Below are 18,781 nucleotides of genomic sequence, written 5' to 3'. Positions count from 1 at the left end.
GTTCTTGTGCACTTCCACAAGTCCATCCTGGTGTCCCCCAGGTTGTTGTGCACTTCCACAAGTGCTTCCTGATGTCCCTGGGTTCTTGTGCTCTTGCACAAGTGCGTCCTGATGTCCCTCAGGTTGTTGTGCACTTGCACAAGTCTGTCCTGATGTCCCTGGGTTCCTGTGCACTTCCACAAGCCCACCCTGATGTCCCCCAGGTTGTTGTACACTTGCATAAGTGCATCCTGATGTCCCTGGGTTCTTGTGCACTCGCACAAGTGCATCCTGATGTCCCCCAGGTTGTTGTGCGCTCGCACAAGCCTGTCCCAATATCCCCCATGTTGTCGTCTATTTGCACAAGTCTGTCCCGATGTCCCCGGGTTCTTGTGCACTTGCACAAGCCCAAGCCCACCCCAATGTCCCCCAGGTTGCTGTGCACTTCCACAAGTGCGTCCCGATGTCCCCTCGTGCGATGCCCAACTGATGTGCGTCCACCGCAGGGATGATCACTAGGTGGCAGCCGGGACATGGTGTGCACGGAGCCATAAATTAATTCACGTGTTCCCCCCCCCCCCAAGAAATGAAACCTTTGTAAAATGTGATCTCAACCGTTGGTGGTTGCAGGTGCCCTTGTGTGTGCAGAGACGTGTCCTACCTGCTTCTCTTCCTGATCTCCAGCCCTGCAGAATCCATCCCCTGAGAAAGCGCATGCTTTCTAGAAAATAAATCCTCAGGAAAGGCCACGACGGGCTGTTATAATTAAGTCTAAATATCATCTAAGGTTTTGTCATTGCTTTTGCAAAATCATGCAGGAAGCTCCCAAACGTTTGCACATCAGCTGGACTGTCGGGATGTACGTGTGTTTGGGGGCTTTCATGCATTTACTGTTGTTTTTTTGAAATTTTAGCGAGTTTCTTTGCAACCCTGGGAACTAAGCCTGGACTCTGTTGCTTAGCAGGAGGAAAATTTCTCACCCATTCAGCTGAGTCCCGGACTTCTTGAAATATGAAAGCTCCGTTTCCAGGGTTCTCTATTGGTCCCCAGTGCATTATGCCTGTCCCTGCCATGCTCTGTAACTCCCCTCTTCAATATTTGCATGTGAGCAGTGAACCAAATATCCTGTGTGGGCTCAGGGCCGTGGATGTGCTGCTGGTTGGGGAGCCAAACTGCTCAGAGATGTCATCATCTGATTGTCCCTCCTCGAGGGAGCACCACCAGGGTCTCTCCTTGGTCTCCAGCACTGGTTTTTACTGAGCACATTTAAGAACTTTGATCTTTGCAACCTCAATTCCAGTGTTTGGATTTGGTGACCAGTGGGTTACAAAAGTCACGGCTGGAAGGGATAGCCTACTTTTCCTCTTGTCCTGCTGCCACGTCCGTGTTCAGCAAAGTGTTTCATTAATTAACAACATTGAGCTGTTGGGCCCAGCTCCAGCAAAGCATTTTAATAAAGCTAGGGGTGTAAACAGGGCTCTGGAGCCAAGTGAAGCTCAGTCTTGGTTGTCTCAGAGCCTTGTCCTCCACAGTTTATAATGCAACAAATTCCATGGCTGCCAAATGGCTCATTCCTAGAAAACCCAACTAACTTTCTGCGTGCAAAGCACAACTAAGCCTCTAATGGGCACCAAAGCCTCTTCCAAAGCTGAGGGTGGGCTGTTGAAGAACCATCTTCGCCTGCAAATCCAGCAGTGGGGAAGTTGCAAGGCTGCAATGTGGCATGACCCTTCTTGTCACCCACAGAAGACATGTGAACCTCATCGTGTCATCCCCCCTGCCCTCCATCGTCATCATTCCCGGGAAGGAGCCACCTTGAGGAGCCTCAACTGTCTTTTCTCAGTCTCAAAGTGACTGATGACAAAATGGGTCCCTCCTCCCGCCCAAAGGCTTTGTTCCAAGCCAGGAATAAATTCCCATGCCACACAAGACATGCCATTACCACCCAGAAACAATGCTAACCAGAGAAGGAGAAAGCCAGAAAGCCTTCCAGAAGATACTCCCAGAGCTGGACACCCTCCCCAGTTTGCCAGCTCCCGGTTGCTCTGGCTGCCTTCCAGCCAGTGGTTTGGCTGCGCTTTTCTCTGCTGGATTTCAGCGCCCAGGAGCCTCTCTTGCTAAACCCCCCCTCAAGTCTCCAGTGAAGCTACATCCAGAGGATGGTGAAGTCACCTCTCCATATTTTATTTAGCCAGCTTAGCAAATGAAGGTCCTCCAGCTCCTCCATGCAAAGCTGTTTCTCCAACCTTCAAGTGATTTTTGGGGACTCTCTGCTGTACCTTCTCATATTTTAACCCTCTCTTGCAGTGGGAGCACAAGGAGTTGCAGAGACCTCTTAGCTGTGCTGCTGGAGCTGCACACAGAGAGGTATAACATCTTGGTGGGACTGATTCTGAATTCAGTCCTTATGTGGCTTTGGGCAATCTTTTTTTGGGTCTTAAAATGGGAACAAATATTCTTTTCTGTGTAAAATCTGAATTTCTGGAGGCAAAGATGCATCTGATGGAGATCTGAGTGTGCGAATACCTTGAAGTGAACTGGGCCTTGTGCATGTGGTCATTGCTCTGGCTAAATGGTTGCTGAAATATCTGCCTGTCTGTGCTATTCATGGAGGAGGTGGTGCTTTGGATCAGGACATGGGAGCCAGCAGGTGTTGGTGTCAAGAGGATAATTCCTTTCAGAGTGGGGACATGTCATGGTATCTATCCACACAAGAGTTTGTAATTAGAGGTTACAACATGCATCCTTTTTAAATGTGTTATTTGGATCCAAATACGATTGCTAAATCCCTGCAGAAAGCGTTCATCAAAGCCTTATAAATACAGGTTAATTCCTTCCCCTTGCAGTGTCTCTTGGTCTCAGCAGCTTTGTGGTGGAGCTCCACAATGTCAACCAAAGCCACAAAGATACTCTTCCTGCTTCTTCTTCTTCTCCCGGCGGTGTCCCAGGCTGCTGCAGGTAAGTGTAAATACAACCAACGGGCATTTTTGTGTTTGGGAAAGAGGGAGTGATTCTGTAAATGAGGAATGAACTTGGCATATGTGCACAGCTGATGGGATACTTGGCATTGAACCTGCCTGCCTAGCACTGAGTAGTCAAACTCCAGTTAGCCGTTTCAATGCTAAGGGGAGAGAGCATCACAGTTTGCAGAACTCATGAATGCTTTCAGACATCGCAGCAAAACTCAACAGCAGGTTGATAATCTCCCTGAGATGCCACTTGAGCTCTCTGCAGACCGAGCTGTTGCGAACATGGGGACAGGCTTTCTTCATGGTGCAAATCCAAAGAAAGATGCTTACCGGCTCTTTTTCTCAATTACAGTGTCAGACACTGTGACGTGTCGGAAGACCAAGGGCAAGTGTTCGTTCCTGATGTGTCCCTTGTTTAAGAGACCCACCGGTACCTGCTACAACGGACTGGCAAAGTGCTGCAGGTCCTTGTGGTGACCCTCCGCAGTCCATGCAGGGGCTGGTAGCGTCGGTAGCATCAGTAGCAGTAGAAGCGGTAGTGTAGACTTCTCCTTCTTTACATGGGTATGTGTTGGTTTTGATGCTGTCTTTCCTCAGAGCTGGTGGAAGTTACTTTTGCATGTGGCCATGTGTCTGCTCTTCACCCGTGTAACAGCAGCTGGGAAATCGCTGTGTGGCACCTCCTCATCCACTGGACCCTGTCCCTCCACTGTCATCAAGGCAGGGTTGAACTGGTAGCCTGAAACAGGGCTGTCCCTCTCCTCTCCCTGCCAAGGGTGGTTTGTGGTGGGAATCAGGCAAACTTCCTCCTCGTGTTGAGGGAGAGAGTGATGTGTCCTATGGGATGCTGAGATATCACAGCAGACCTCACCCATTCCATATGCTCTCCTGTGGTAGCCATCCATGGAGCCCCCATGGCTCTCCCCTTGGGAGCCCTCATGGTGGCGTCCCAAGGGGAGAGCACAAGGCTGATTTCCAACCACTGAAGAAGTTTAGTTGGGAAGGGGCTCCTTGTTATGGCCCTGCTGCTTCACCTTGGTGGAACCCATGGAGGGGTGAGATGTGGAGGGCTGGTGCTAGGCAAGGCTCAGATCTGACATGTGCAGCCCCCTGGGACCTTCCTCCAGCTCTTGGACTTCTGCATTGCCCTTTCCCCCCACCACATGCCAAAGGGGTGCAGGGCAGGGACACCACTGCTGTCTCTCCCACCCTGTCCCTGCCTGTGATTTCTTTCTCTGCCTTCATCCCCACCAGCCAGGTCCTGCACGGTGAGGTCCCAGGTCCCCTGTCCAGACCTTCTCTCTCCCCTGGCGCACTGAGTTGATCCTGCTAATGAAATATTTAGAAATATCTTGGTTAGTGTCTGTTAACTTGCCCACCTTCTCCATACAGGATGGCTGTCTTTCCTGAACAGATGGGTAAATGTGAAATATAACCTTCGTTTCCCCATCTTCCCTGTAGGACCCCTTTTCTCTTCCGTAAGACTACTTATTTCCCATATCCCCTTGTAATTGTCTCAAGAGAAGGTCTTTTATCTTCCACCTTTCCCATCCTGTGTCCTCAGAAGATGCTGTCCTGGCTTGGTCATCTGTCCAGCTTCTCAGAGGACATCTGGCTGATTCAGACCCTGTTCTGGAGGGGATGTCTGGTCAACTCTCATTTGACCTCTACCGTGATACAGCAAGGGCTGGAAACTGAAGTCTTCAGGGGTGTTCTGCTGCTTTCTTGCAGGCTCTGCAGAATATCTCAGCCTTCCAGTATTGAAGCGATCTGTGCTCTTTTTCTCTCCTCTAACCCATATTCGCTGTGTCCAAAGAGACTGTGGTTTGCAAACTAATTGAGTTGTGTAAATATCTAATAAAGCATGAGTAATAACACAAAGCGCTTTACAATTCATTGGTGAGGAGTGGTTTGATCCCTCTGGTTTCTGAGGTGTAGGGCCTAGGTCCCGTGGATCTTATATCCAGCCACATCTCGTCGGCAGGCATCTCCAAAACCTGGGAAAGGTTTTCTAGGTCATCTCCTACCCGAGCCCAAGTCAAGAGGAGGTTTGATTAACTCCACAGTCAGGGAGCTCAGATTCGTTCAGCCCAGGAAGATGGCTTAAGAAAATCTCATCAGACATCTGTTCTGCTTTTGGCATTGTAGCTTCTCCAGGCACAGCTAGTCCTGCAAACGCACTGCAGCTGACATTATTGCATAGCAGGTTGCCACCACCAAAGAAAAAGGTCATTAATAAGCTCTCCAAGCCCAAAGGTGCTATTAGAACCTTAATCACTCCTTTCATCTCGCGATTTGAAAGTCCTTTGTACTTGTGAACTGAGGCTTGCACCACCTTAGGAGGCAGCCAAGGAAACAGAAGGTACCTGCTGTTGTAATTAAGCCACGCTCTTCCACCCAGGATTAATTTTAACCCTTTTAGTTCAGGAATAAGAAATTATCACAGCAAAAAGCAGATATTTGGTGGTATGCCAAAAAGTTGCAGTGACTCTGTCACGGGGCAGGCTTTCAGGAATAATAAGGGAGACTCCTCGGTGGTTGTATAATTGCAATTAGGAAATCAAGTGCCTTACAGAGTATGCAAGAATTGTTACTCAGGTTGCACTGTAGAAGAAACTGGGGTGCAGAACGGGGAAGCCTCAGCAAGGTCAGTGCCTCCTGGTCACCCACAGCCAGGAGGAGGAGAAAGATCTTGGGAGTTGTGCTGACGTCCTAAACTGTTTATCCCCTTTGAAAATAAATGCAGGCATCATTAACAAAATAGGATGCAAAATAATTCTTAATTGTGATCAACAACTTGGGGCAATTGATACTTTGGTGTAGAGCATGATTGCTGGCCACCACATCTCAGAAATCTGAATAGCCATGTCATGGCTATCATGGGGCAGGCATGGAAAAATCTCTTCTTCACAGAACTCAGGAAGACTCACTCCATGGGCAAGATGGATAATGTAAGTCAGGGCTATACTGAGCTGGAAATGCCTCCATCATTTGAAAAGGGTTCACAGTCTGAGGTTCAGTGAAGCCAAAGAAGACTGGGGAGCTGGACAGCCCATGCTTTACTCATCCAGTGGACAGGAACAATGAGGAGCATCAAAACCACCTGCACAGCTACGTGCCCTGATTAGCACTGTCTCCTGGGTAGGAGAGGAAGGAGCGAAGGCAAAGGGAGTCTTGGCTTGCCTACAGATGATATCACATGAACCCAGCTGGCCCTCACGTGTTGAGCCATGTGTGTGCACCTGTTTCAACCTGTGTTTTGCTACACACCCTAGCTGCAAATATTTCTCAACACCTTAGAGAAGGGTTTAAGCAACAGACCGTCCCTGATGGACTCAGATAGCAGGTCACCTCTTTTGTAGATCATTCCCCTGCTCGAGGTGATGCAGCAGAGCGGTTGTGAGGGGTGATTGTCGATGACGTTCGGAGATGCAGAGATCAACTTTTTGTTGCAGTAAAAAAGCGATTCTTAGAACAACTAGTCCTGGCACCCACAAGAAGAGTTGCCTTCCTGGATTTGGTCATGAGTGATGCAAAGGACCTAATTCAAAAGTTATTTGTGAGAGAGCTGCTCTGTAAAAGTGACTACAGTACAATTAGGCTTAACCGTGTTGTGGGACCAAATACATTCAACATGTGAATATTTAATCTCAAAAAAGCAAAAATGAGGAAAGAAAAGCACCAAAAGGAGCAGTCCAGAGGAGCAAGAAGCCTGCAGGCAGTCTGAAAGATGTTAAAAAGGCTGTGCTAGAAACCTCAGTAAAATATTTGCTTTGACTGGGAATGAAAACAAAGAGGTCTAAGAAAAACCCCTGCAGGGTATGAAGGGCAAGTCAAGGGAGGCTCTCAAAGAGAAGAGCTCAGTGGTGAACAAATGGCTGCCAGAGGAGAACGGCAACTCCCATAAAAAGTGGCAGGCCAGATTCAGGTAGGAAAGAGGGCTAAAAGGGAAAGTGAAGATTCCTTTGCAACAGACACCTGAACTGATAGTAGAAATGTCAGTAAATGCATGGAAAGCAGGAAGCCATTGAGGGAGTCCTTGATGAGAAAGGAGTAGGAGGGCACTTAGGGGTGGTAAGCTGTAGCTCAGTACGCTCTTCTGTCCCTGGCAAGATAGTAAAAGCTATAACAAAAATAAAATTGCTGAGCGCAGGCAGTGAGTTTCTGGACGTTGCTGGCACAAGAGGCTGTGCTGATAGGAAACACCAGCAGGCCCGAAAAGGTTTAGGCAAATTCATGGACAGCAGGTCCTTACGTGGGTATTGAAAGGATGGGCAAGGATGTCCCCTGCAACATCCCTGCTTTTGCAATTTTGGATGCTGGGGTGAAATGGGAGGACTTGCCCACAGATAGTGCCCAGGCTTGCATGCTCTCCCTGAACAGCAGGGAAGGCATGGGAAGAGGAGGCAAAGAGAAGCAATGAGAAGGCATGTAAAGAGGTTGCAAAGAAGAAGGAAAAACAGCATCCAGAGACAGGCGAGGGATGGTGAGCAGTGTCTGGAGCCAGGCCAGTGGCAATATGCTACTGACTGTGGTGTTTAATTACAAGCAATGAATCTGTAAACCATTTTTCTCCTCAGTTATAAGCTATGAACCAAAATGTGCAGCCCTTGGAAGAGCCCATGGCCTGACCTCCTTGATGACAAAGCCTGTGCAAAGATGACAGAGGGGACTTCAGCTGCTGAGAGCTTTCTCATGGAGAAACCTCTGGGAAACAACCTGGTGGGGTTGCTCATACATCCCTCAGCTTTTATCAGTTGGGTGCCCATTGATGCAAGCCTCCATGGGCTTTGTCTTTTGTTGGGAGGCTGAAATCCATTCCATACTCAATTCATTAGCTATTTAATTAATTCAGTTTCCCTTTGGAGCATCTCTCATCAGATGGCTTTGCTTTGCAGAATTGTTACCCCAGTAAGTCCCTGTTGTGCCAGCTGTGACACCTGAGTGTTGATAGACTCATCACTCACAAGACCTAAGCTACCGCTTCATGCTCTTGGAGGTGCAGAAACTGCAGCGAGCCCAGGGCAGGCAGCGAAGAAACCACAACTAGGTTAGCCTCGAGGTCTATAAAAACCTCTGCATTTGGAGAGAGATCAGGAGCAAATATATTCAAGCTAAAATGGCAAATGTAACCAGAGCAATGTCTTCTACAGTTTAAGACTGTATTCTGCTCCTCATTATGGTGTAAATCAGAAGACATTCTGCTGAAATCATTGTACCAGCTTCTGACATCGTGAAGATCAAAATCCATCCATGGCTGAGCATGGAAAGACTCACCAAAAGGAAACAGTGGCGACCTTCCAGCCTTCCTCTTCTTGATAGCCCATTGCCAAAAGGTCTCAGGGCCTAATCCTGCTGGGCACCAGAAACTTCAGGCAGAAGGAGGCTTTCCTCTCTTTTTTTTTCTACCTGAAGGGCACACTGCAAAAGCCACCACAGATTTGTCAAGGCAGAGACTGCTTTCTCCTCGACTCTGGCAATATCACAGAGGTCCAGGAGGCTGTGCTGTAAGACAGCAGGGATGAACTTATCAACTCCTCTAACGAAGGACTGCACAACCTATATATCTGCCCCCGAGCTTGTGGCCAAGCTCTGCCTATGGGCATTGCAGAACATGGAAGGTGCATTTACGCTGCTGTGTCAGAGACACACTTTGGGGTCCCGTGAGGCACCCAAAACCTGCCTTTCCTGTCTTTTGTCCCTCTGTGCCTCAGCCTGGTGACACCACCCTGCTCAAGCACAGATGATAAGCAGCATTGTCTGACCCCTCAAGTAACTGAGGAAAGCTGGTATAGACTTGTAGGTCCTTTCCAGGCGTATGGTATTGGGCACATCCAAGCACATGACAGTTCTTACGCCTCGTCCTTGAAATATCGAAGACAGCAACTGTTGCTCCAGTATCTCCTCAAAAAGGTAGACCAACAGCAGCAGAAGCTACAGAAGAATAAACGCAAACTCCTGCCCGTGTCTGACAGCGTCGGTTTCTTGTTCAAGCTGACCAGGGCTCATACCAAAGAGGAAGGTCCCTGGAAAACCAGCATGAGGGAAAATGAAAAAGAAGATTTAAAACATCACGTCATTGGGGTGGTTCTAGTAATGATTTCCATAAATAGATGTGGCTTAAAATGTCTTACATATAGTGCAGGTAATTAGTACTGAAATGTTTTTGGTGCAAAAGTTGAAAAAAACCAAACCACCTTTTCCTTTTTCCTTTTTTACTCATAACTATTAGATTTCTGTTTTACTTTTTCACTTTTTTCCTACCATTCCCTATTGCAGATCTTTTTCATGTTCTTAATCAAAATAGAGAGAACGTTCCAAATTTTCTCTTCCCACAGCAGAAATGATGTAATATTAATGACAGCCCATTAATCCTCTTTCTGAATTTCCAAAGGAGCACTAACTTCCCATTTAATGCAGTTCTTTTTAACCTAATCCCAGCTGATGATTATTTTTCTTCTTATGGTGACATATTTTCCACATTTGTAAGAAATGAATACAAAACCTCTGAAAATAGATGGCGACAGTGCTTCCCCACTAGTGAGCTGTGGGCATTTAAAGAGAAATTCCTGCTGGGATTTATTTGGTAAATGAAATAACTGGCTAGTTCATTAATAACACTCAGATACACATGACTACCCTCATCAAAACCTGAAGCGCATTGCTGCAGAAGGCAAAATTAATACCTAGAGCTAGAAATCATTGCATATCCCTCAAATAACTGGATGACATTATATTACAATCTACTTTTTTTCTTCTCTTTTCTTTTCAAGTTACAAGAGCAAAGGCAAGCTTAGGCCCAACACCTTTCCATAATTTAGCCATAGAGCTGCCCCTGGCACAAGCTTGGCTCTTGCACTCTCCCTGCAATTTCCAGATGCGGTCTAAAAGCTGGCAGAGACCAGGCACTATTCCCAGCAGGCAATTCAGGTGAAGCCAGTCCATGCTGGAGGCTGAATTTAATAGTATGGACATGGCTAGACTCTGCCTTTTGGCCTGGAGATAAACCTGGTGCAGGTTAGCTCCCTAGCAGAGATACAACCATCAAGGAGCAAATACTTCTGTGCTCAAAGAGCAGTTAAATTGAGTAACGACAACTGGCGCTGCTCCTGCTAACCATGAAGCCTACCTGAACCGAGCAGCTTCAAGATAGCTTCAGGTTCATGATTTTCTTCCATGCCACAGGGACCAAAAGTTGTGAATGAGGGGCATGCCTTTGCAAGATACCTGCTCTGTGGACACCTGAGTGGACATCTGCTGGGTAAATCCCACCAGACCCCACTATGTACCATTTCCCCAAGGGATCCCATCACACAGCATCAGCTTCCAAGCGAGCTGTACAGAATGACCATCCAGGAGCACAGCAGCCTGTATAGCTGTTTTTATTGTGCTGGAGAGTAACTACCACCAAGCCTCAGCCGGCAAGCAGAAGATACATGGCACGAGTGAGCTGCTGTGGCCAAACACGTTGCACAAACAGAGCGCAGCTCAGCACATTTCCCAAAGCGATGCTGCAATATTTTTAAAGCAATACCTCGGTTCCTCATAGGAGGACGGTAAGGGAGAGGATTCGTTGGACCTCCCCGATGCTCCCCAAAGCTGTGGAAATTGTCTGATTGGCCACCAGAAGGCTGTGAAGAGCAAGCATCCTTCACCACCCTCCAGAAACAGCATAAAGCCAAGCTCTGCTCCTTCATGTTAGTGCATCTGGGTGGCTGACACTGATCCAAGGACTGGTCCAACCTAGAGCCTCCTCTTACCTGGTAACGACCAAAATCTTCTCATTATTCAGCCTCTCTTAAAAAGTTCTGTCCTTCTCAAATGGGCTGGAGACTTCATATCTTTCATGTATAGCTGCATTTCACTGTTATAGCCTTAACTGTGCAGTGACTCCAGTCTATCAAGAGTCAGTTCTAGAGATTTCAAATATTGATAAGGGAGAAGAGTTTTCACTGGCTGCAGGAAGAGAGCTGAGAGGAAACACAAACACTGAGAAATTTATCCTGGAAATCATGTAATTCTTGAGGTGAAGGAAAAGCAACAGCCTCTAAGCAAGAATAGGGAGAAGCTGGATTTTAACTTAACTGTGAAAGAACTTTTTCTGCCTTTTTTTTTTTTTTAATTAGAAAAGCTTGAGAACACTCATTGGGTTTTTTTGTATAAATATAGCAAAAATTGTCTTACTTTTCTTTCTGAATTAACAGCTTTAACTTCCATAAGGCAAATCAAATTTATTTCAATGTTTTGCAAAATATCAAGCAATCTAGGATAAATACCTGGTTAATTAATACATTAATTAAACAGGGATTTAAAATTGTATTTTTCTGCATGGAAGTTCCTTCCTGTGCCACGATCCTGTGTATGCTCCAGGGAACCCTTAGGAAAATAGACATTATTATAAAGAATGTGTGTAATACCTCTTCTAGATAATGCTTGGTCTTGAAGAACATTTCTGTATGTCACTTCTCAGCCCACTAGGATTGAGGAGGGACAACCCTCTCACTAATGTCTTGGTCTCCTTTCTCTGTAGTGACGGGAGTTCCCAGTCCACCCTCTGCCATGAAAATCCTTTCTTTTCTCTTTGCTCTCCTCTTGGTGGTATTTCACGGAGCTGCAGGTAAGGTGTAAATGAAGATGAGGGGCTATATAGAAGGAGATACTGTTGTCTTATAAAGGTCTCCTGTCCCCTTAGGGAAGTGGCCAAGCTGCCTCCTGCAAAGAATCTTCACGCATATCATCAAAACTTGTTGGCAGATTACAGATGATACGTGAAATTAGCCAGCAAACACTCCAGCCATCAATTCAGTGCCTTTGCCTTTCAAATTTCCTTTGAAAATCCAGTCTGAGTTGAAAGCACTAGAGGCAACCCCAAAATTACCATTCAGAGACAGCATTTTCCCCATTAAAGCTTGCAGACTTTTATACTTAAATCAGTTTGTCTCTGGGTCACCCTATAACAAACCACTCATAATCAAATATTCTTAAGCCACACAGAAAAAAACAGGAATCTGGTCGCATGCTCTCCAAATATCCTTTGCTTCAGGATCTTGTGCTTGGGGTGGGGAGGCAGAAGATTGTGAGTTAAGATTGAAATGGTACTTCTGCTTGGTGGAGAAACCTGGGCAACCATCAGTGGTGGTGTAAGGCTGTGCCTGTTGGGGGGATGCAAAGGAGTCTGGAACCCAAACCCCACCTTATTGTCCAGAAAAAGGCACTGTGTTTAAACACCATCCGTGAAAATAACACAATTACAGTGCAGGGCACTGTGTGCACAAACAAGTGCCCCCGGAGGTTTGGGGTTGATCTCTGCGGGAATAAGATGGAAAGTGCCCTCTGGGGAGTAAGGATGGGAAAAGACTGTGATGAATTGCAGAAGACCAGGACCACGGGAGAAGTGTCATATATATTTACCTGATCTTATTCTTACCTGGGCCCCTCCTTACAGCAGTTCTTACAGGCAGGACATTGGGCAAAGTGTTCTCTTGGTCTGGACCAGAACAGTTGTTTCACGTCCTTATTTAACATACAGATACACACGGTGGATGTTTGGGCTGCTTTCAGTAGGACCTATCTTCTGGGTATGGTAAAGCAAGAAATTTGTCTGGAAGAAAGTGTTTCCGAGAGCTGAGACTGCTCACAATCATCTCTGCAATGTCCCATAGGCAGATCGTTTGGGACCAGAAGTGTTTTATTCAGCCGTCCCAGCACTCCTTTATTGCTGCCTGGGATTGTCTGGGTACTGCTGTGTGTGCATGCACTGCAAAACTCACATGCTGTGAATCTAACACACCAGGGATGCATTGGATCTACTGCAGATGTGTAATATTCATGGTCTGATTGCTGAAACAAGCTCCCTGCTTTCTAGATATGCTGGACTTAGTGCGGTTGTTTGGATGAGCTGTGAAACTGGAATTAATTGGTTCATGTGCAGTCAATCCAGAATGCATCAGCCTGCCAGGCTACATCTCTATTAATCAACCAAACAGGGCCAGGCAACATGCTGCCTAATTGGTAGTCTGCTCCCTAGAGTAATTTTGACCCCTGACAACTAGCACTTTCACAGATAAAACCTGTTCTGGGAATAGCACAGGCTGGTGGCCATTCCCAAAAGGCAGTTTGAACGTGGGTATCCTATTTTAATGGGGAGGAAAGTTTAGCCATGTAGATAAAGCAAGGCCACACTGCTTGGCCTCAGACCCAGAGGGCAATGCCTGGCGTGCTGTGTTTACTAGCATGGAAGTGGTCATTCTGCATGCATTGTTGAGTTTATCCGTGTAGGTTTAACCCATCTATACAGACTGCGAGACACCAGGACCTGTTTTGAGACATGGGTGAAATTTATAGGGAGGGAAATAGGCCAAATTATGGAAATCTGGGCGCACAGAAATCCTCATCTTTCTGCCCCTAGAAGTGGCAGCCTCCCAGCTGAGCTGGTGTGTCTCTCCTTAACTGTGACCTACAAGGCTTTAAGAGCTGGTAAGCGTCCACTTACTGTTTTCTATCAGGTTTCTGGTGTCCGTCCCTGAAATCTGAGTTCCTAAGGGAGTTCTGGACTTGGAGACCCAGTTCGTACATCTGAATAAAGGACGAGAGCATTTGCTTCATTGTTCTGCCCACAGACCTCCTCCTCTGAGGGTTGCATTAGGACTGTCATGACTTTGGGCACCGGTGTGGCATGGTGTCAGTGCACAGGAATTTAGCAAAATGTAAAACCCTGACGGAAACAACTGTCTCCTGCTTTTTTTTTTTATGGTACAGGCTTTGCAATACCTCCAAGACCTTTTATGCGATGTGGATATCGTGGGACTTTCTGCTTCCCTGGGATATGCCCTCGTGGCAACGCTTATCTGGGGGTGTGTCGCTTGGGGCATTCTTGCTGTAAATGGTAAGTTTAGGATTTAACTGGGGCAAAGATGACTTTCCAAATTTTCAGTTAAGTCCCATGTAGCGGGATTTTCCCCATCAACATAGGCCTGAAAACCCTGAAATATTCTTTCCTTTGTGTAGGTTGTAGTGTGGCTAATTGCACAGGATCTCCAGGGATCTGGGGATAATCGCTTCTCACATCATTGGATTCAGGGAACCGTTGTGCCAGTCATCAAGGATTTGTCATTCTTCTTTCAATAAATGTAAGATCTTGGGAGGTTGTATGGCTGCTGTGTGTGGTGTTGTCATTCTTTTCTCTAGAAGTGTTATTTGTACTTTAGAAAGTTGAGCAAGAATTCTGAAATCAGGTTAAACCTACCAGGAACGCATAGTTTACCAAAATATTTTCCCTTCTTGGGTTGCTAATTGGATGAATGCTGGCATGTTCTCCACCCATGCCTGCTAGGAATCCTCTGCAGTGACCAAAGCTGCAGTGTCCTGGTTTCAGCTGAGGGAGAGTTAATTTTCTTTATAGTGGCTGGTATGGGGCTATGTTTTGGATTTGTGCTGGAGACAGTGTTGATAACACAGAGATGTTTTAGTTGTTGCTGCACTGGTCAAGGACTTTTCAGCTTCCTGTGCTCTGCCAGGTGCCCAAGAAGCTGGGAGGGGGCACAGCCAGGATAGTTGATCCCAACTGACCAAAGGGCTATTCCATACCATACGACGTCATGCTCAGTATATAAAGCTGGGGAAGAAGAAGGAAGGGAGGACGTTCGGAGTGATGGCGTTTGTCTTCCCAAGTCACCGTTACGTGTGCTGGAGCCCTGCTTTCCTGGAGATGGCTGAACCCCTGCCTGCCCATGGGAAGCAGTGAATGAATTCCTTGCTTCGCTTTGCTTGCGCGCGCGGCTTTTGCTTTCCCTATTAAACTGTCTTTATCTCAACCCTCGAGTTTTCTCACTTTTACTCTTCTGATTCTCTCCCCCATCCCACCGGGGGGGAGTGAGCGAGCGGCTGGGGGGGGGCTGAGTTGGCGGCTGGGGCTAAACCACGACATGCGGTCAGTCACCGTTTCTGTAGGGAGCATGTAAGTCTTCTTCAGTATGATGCTTCATAGCACCTCTGCTCTGAAAACTTTGGGTTTCTACCTCCTAATCCAGAGATTTCAAACCTGGAAAGAGCATCCTGTTTTGTTATGGGAACTAAGGAGGAGACACTGAGGAGAACAAAAAGGAGGCAGGTGACCCTATTTTAAGATTTGAAGCTTGTTTTTATCCTTGGTTATTTTGGCTGAGATAAATTTGGAGTAAATCTGCAAAATTCCTATCAGCTGTGGTAGCAAATCAGGAGGCCAGAGTTAGACCTACAACATTGCTTGAGACATGTAGACAAAATGTACGTAAGGCCGATACCCCTGCTCCTTCAATCACTCCTCTTGCAAGAGGTTTTTCCTGTCCTGCCCTGAACCCTAATAGAAAACTCAGAAGGTGCAGGTTGCTCAGTGAGCTCCTGTCTCTGCAGCTGCTCTTGCACGGTCAGGAGCATCCTTGTGCAGAGAAGTCAGCCTTTGGACTAGCACTCGATGCCTGTGGGCAGTAGATAGCTTTGTGCCCTGAGACCAGCTGGCAGGGCAGAACTTATGCACACACAGCCAAACGCAGCCTCCAAAACAGGGCAGCCTCAGCCTGCTCACAATTGTCCTGTGCTCACGCCGTCTCCTGAGTCCTGCCCAGCTGTTGCCAGGGACTGAGCCCAGGCCAACGAGCACGGTGCCAGAATAACCCTGAGGCTTAGCACAGGCCAAGGACCTTTCTGAAACATCAATTTGGATGCTTTCCCACAAGTGGAGGGAATTTAATAGCAAACGTGGCCAGGCTGGGCTAGCTGCTCTTAGGGAACATCTTTGGGGGTAAGGGGAACACATGTATCTCTCAAATACAGTGGGAACGGACCTCAGCTCTCCCGTAGCCTGTGTGAAGGGCAGCATTCATAGATGCTCAGCAAAGGTAGGAGCACCAATCATAGAATCATAGAATCTAGTCCAACCCCCCTGCAATGAGCATGGACATCTTCAACTCGAGCAGGCTGCTCAGAGCCCCGTCCAACCTGACCTTGAATGTTTCCAGGGATGGGACATCGACCACCTCTCTGGGCAACCTGGGCCAGTGTCTCACCACCCTCAGCGTAAAAAATTTCTTCCTTATATCATGTCTGAATCTCCCCTCTTTTAGTTTAAAACCATTACCCCTTGTCCTATCACTACAGGCCCTGCTAAAAAGTGTGTCCCCATCTTTCTTATAAGCCCCCTTTAAGTACTGGAAGGCTGCAGTAAGGTCTCCCCAGAGCCTTCTCTTCTCCAGGCTGAACAACCCCAGCTCTCTCAGCCTTTCTTCACAGCAGAGGTGTTCCAGCCCCCTGACCATTTTTGTGGCCTCCTCTGGACCCGCTCCAACAGGTCCATGTCTTTCCTGTGCTGGGGACCCCAGAGCTGGACGCAGTGCTGCAGGGGGGGTCTCACCAGAGTGGAATCCCCTCCCTCGACCTGCTGGCCACGCTGCTTTTGATACAGCCCAGGATACGGTTGGCTTTCTGGGCTGCCAGCATACATAGCCAGCTCATGTCCAGTTTTTCATCCACCAGTACCCCCAAGTCCTTCTCCACAGGAAGAAGGACTGCTCTCCATCCCTTCATCTCCCAGCCTGTATTGATACCAGGGGTTGCCCCGACCTAGGTGCAGGACCTTGCACTTGGCTTTTAAGGGAAACAACCAACCCAAGCGCCTACCTGCAAAGGACTGACTCGAAGCCCCAAGCTTGCAGTTTGTGGCAAAGCATCTGGCCTTCCTTCAAAGCAGATGCTTCTGCAAATGGTCTGCCACCATTGAAACCACAGCTTTGTGAAGGGCAGGAAACTGGGCCAACGGCCACCTCACAGGGATTTCCCTGGATGGAGACCTGAGGAAGTTGCCAAGTGGAACCAAACCAGCAATTTACAGTTTATGTCCTAAGAAGTTTTGCACAATCCACAGTAGGTGAGTGTTTCTTTCACAAACTGGAATGGCACAAGACGTTTTGCTCAAGGACTGAGGACTTTGCAGAGAGGGTTCAGCCCTTGTAATTTTAGATTCAGCTCTGGAGACGATCCAGTGTCTGTAGCCAGCATCACGCAGAATACTGTATCATCACGCTTTTAGCTCACTGCCACAAATAGCTGCCCTTGCATTTATCTCTGGGGAATGGCTTCAAGAGCCAGCTTAGAGTGAAACACAGGCTGAAACCTCACCCCCTAGGATCCATGCTGCACGTCTCCTCCCTGCTTCTTACCCCAATTCCATCTTCCCAGCACTCTGCGCATGTTTGAATTCATCTCACAGCTCTTCCCAGGAGGTAGAGATGCTGCCGAGGATGGAATAGAAAATACCAGACCAATAGCACCAGAACTGGTGGAGTGGGACTGGCCATGCCATGGACAAATGCAAGGGTGTACAGCACCCAAAGCTCATTTCAGATACACATCAAGCCCTTGGTGGAATGGCTGGTCATGCAAAATCACAGTTTGTGCCACTAGGATTCTACTACATCCCCCAATAGTAATGATGTCGCTCTTTTAGCACAGCCTCTCTCTGCTCAGATATGAGAGAAGATGTTATTTCAGGGCACAAAGGCATGAAGAATAGCCCCAGCAGCCCTCTTTGCACTTGAAGCTTCAATCAAGAAGACAGATGCTCCCAGCACCTCACTGGAAGCACAGCAGTGCTAGCAGCACTGTCTGGGTCACTCTTTTCCATAGTATTTTTGCTCAGTCAGTCACAGCTGCTCGATGTGGAGTGACATCCATCATAGAGATGATGAATGTGGAGCAGGACGTGGAGTTGTGAGCTCAGTCTTACCTGAAGGTGAGCACACACAAGCGTTCAAGAAAGACTTGGGTGCATATGGGGCAGGACCAGTCTCCATAAACAGCTTGGATGCAACTACCCAGGAGTAAGACTGAGATGGCTGGCCTCGGGAACAGGCTGGTTTAGTGTTGGTTTGCATGAGTCTGAAACATCATGGGAGGTGACCAATTTTCAGTGTCCTTCTTGTAATCCCAATACACAGAAATAACATTTGCTTAGAAGTGGGCTGTGGAATTAGCAGTTTTCTTGTTTCGGGAGGGACTGGCGAATAGATGGGAAGTCTATACAGAGAAACCACCATCTGGGGTGGTTTCATCTGCACTTAACGTTAGATGACAATGATGCAGACATCTGTGTCAGAGCTGGTCATGCTAAGTTCCCTTTGTAGACCATGGCAGAGAAACAGGAGTTTTTTTAAGTGGGATTTGCCAGGCCTGTTTTGGACATCACCATGAGGATGACGTGACTTGTGCTCCGTCTGCTGTGGAAGGAGCAGGAGGTGAAGAGCTCAGCCCAACTGCTTCGTCACTCTGAAAATGCACATGTGGCCAGCTGAGTCCTGCCCCTGGTATGTGTTGACAAGTGCTCTTGTTTCAGCTGTGTCACCTCTGTCCCTTTGCACACAGCAGCAGGCATTAGCAAGCTGCTTTGCTAAGCAGGATGGTACTCTGGAAGAGCAACGGCCGGTGGCCTCCTCCTGGACCCTCCACAGTTCCCAACCTTCTGTCACAGGTGAGTCCCTGCAAGAGGACATCTGTCTCCTGGAAAAGTCCTGGACCAGCCTGCTGGGTCCATGGCTCCTCTGCTTCTTCCAAACATGCAGTGGCTTTCTTCCACCATTTCTGCAGCGGTTGGAACACACAGGCACCTGGTGTCTTGACAAGGTGGGAGAAGGAAAGGCCCAGCTGCCAACCTCCACTGCTGAAATCCCCAGCCCCTGGTAGCTGGGTGGATCACGAGTACTCTTCCAAAGACTGGAAGAGGCAACCCAAAACTCGGGTGTGCAGCACAGCACCCTCCTGCCAGGAAAGGACTGTCACTTGCCCTGGTGGCAAGCTGATCCTAC

At 47.7% G+C, this 18,781-nt stretch overlaps 1 protein-coding gene across 1 annotated transcript; it reads left to right on the top strand.

Moving 5' to 3' along the window:
- Nucleotides 1-2,864: 2,864 nt before the first annotated feature.
- LOC140650099 (gallinacin-14-like) lies at nucleotides 2,865-3,425 on the top strand. Its single transcript, XM_072857985.1, has 2 exons — nucleotides 2,865-2,937; nucleotides 3,301-3,425. Exons 1-2 carry the CDS (start codon nucleotides 2,865-2,867, stop codon nucleotides 3,423-3,425), a joined length of 198 nt encoding a protein of 65 aa, XP_072714086.1.
- Nucleotides 3,426-18,781: the final 15,356 nt, after the last annotated feature.

Source organism: Ciconia boyciana, chromosome 3 (assembly GCF_034638445.1).
Source record: "Ciconia boyciana chromosome 3, ASM3463844v1, whole genome shotgun sequence".
NCBI lineage: Eukaryota > Metazoa > Chordata > Aves > Ciconiiformes > Ciconiidae > Ciconia > Ciconia boyciana.
This window is presented reverse-complemented; position numbering and strand designations above follow the sequence as displayed.

Excerpts from the sequence above, each read along its gene's own strand:
- LOC140650099 (XM_072857985.1), top strand. The coding sequence starts at position 2,865 with ATGTCAACCAAAGCCACAAAGATACTCTTCCTGCTTCTTCTTCTTCTC. Across the intron at positions 2,938-3,300 it reads GGTGTCCCAGGCTGCTGCAG|TGTCAGACACTGTGACGTGT; the intron begins GTAAGTGTAAAT and ends TCTCAATTACAG.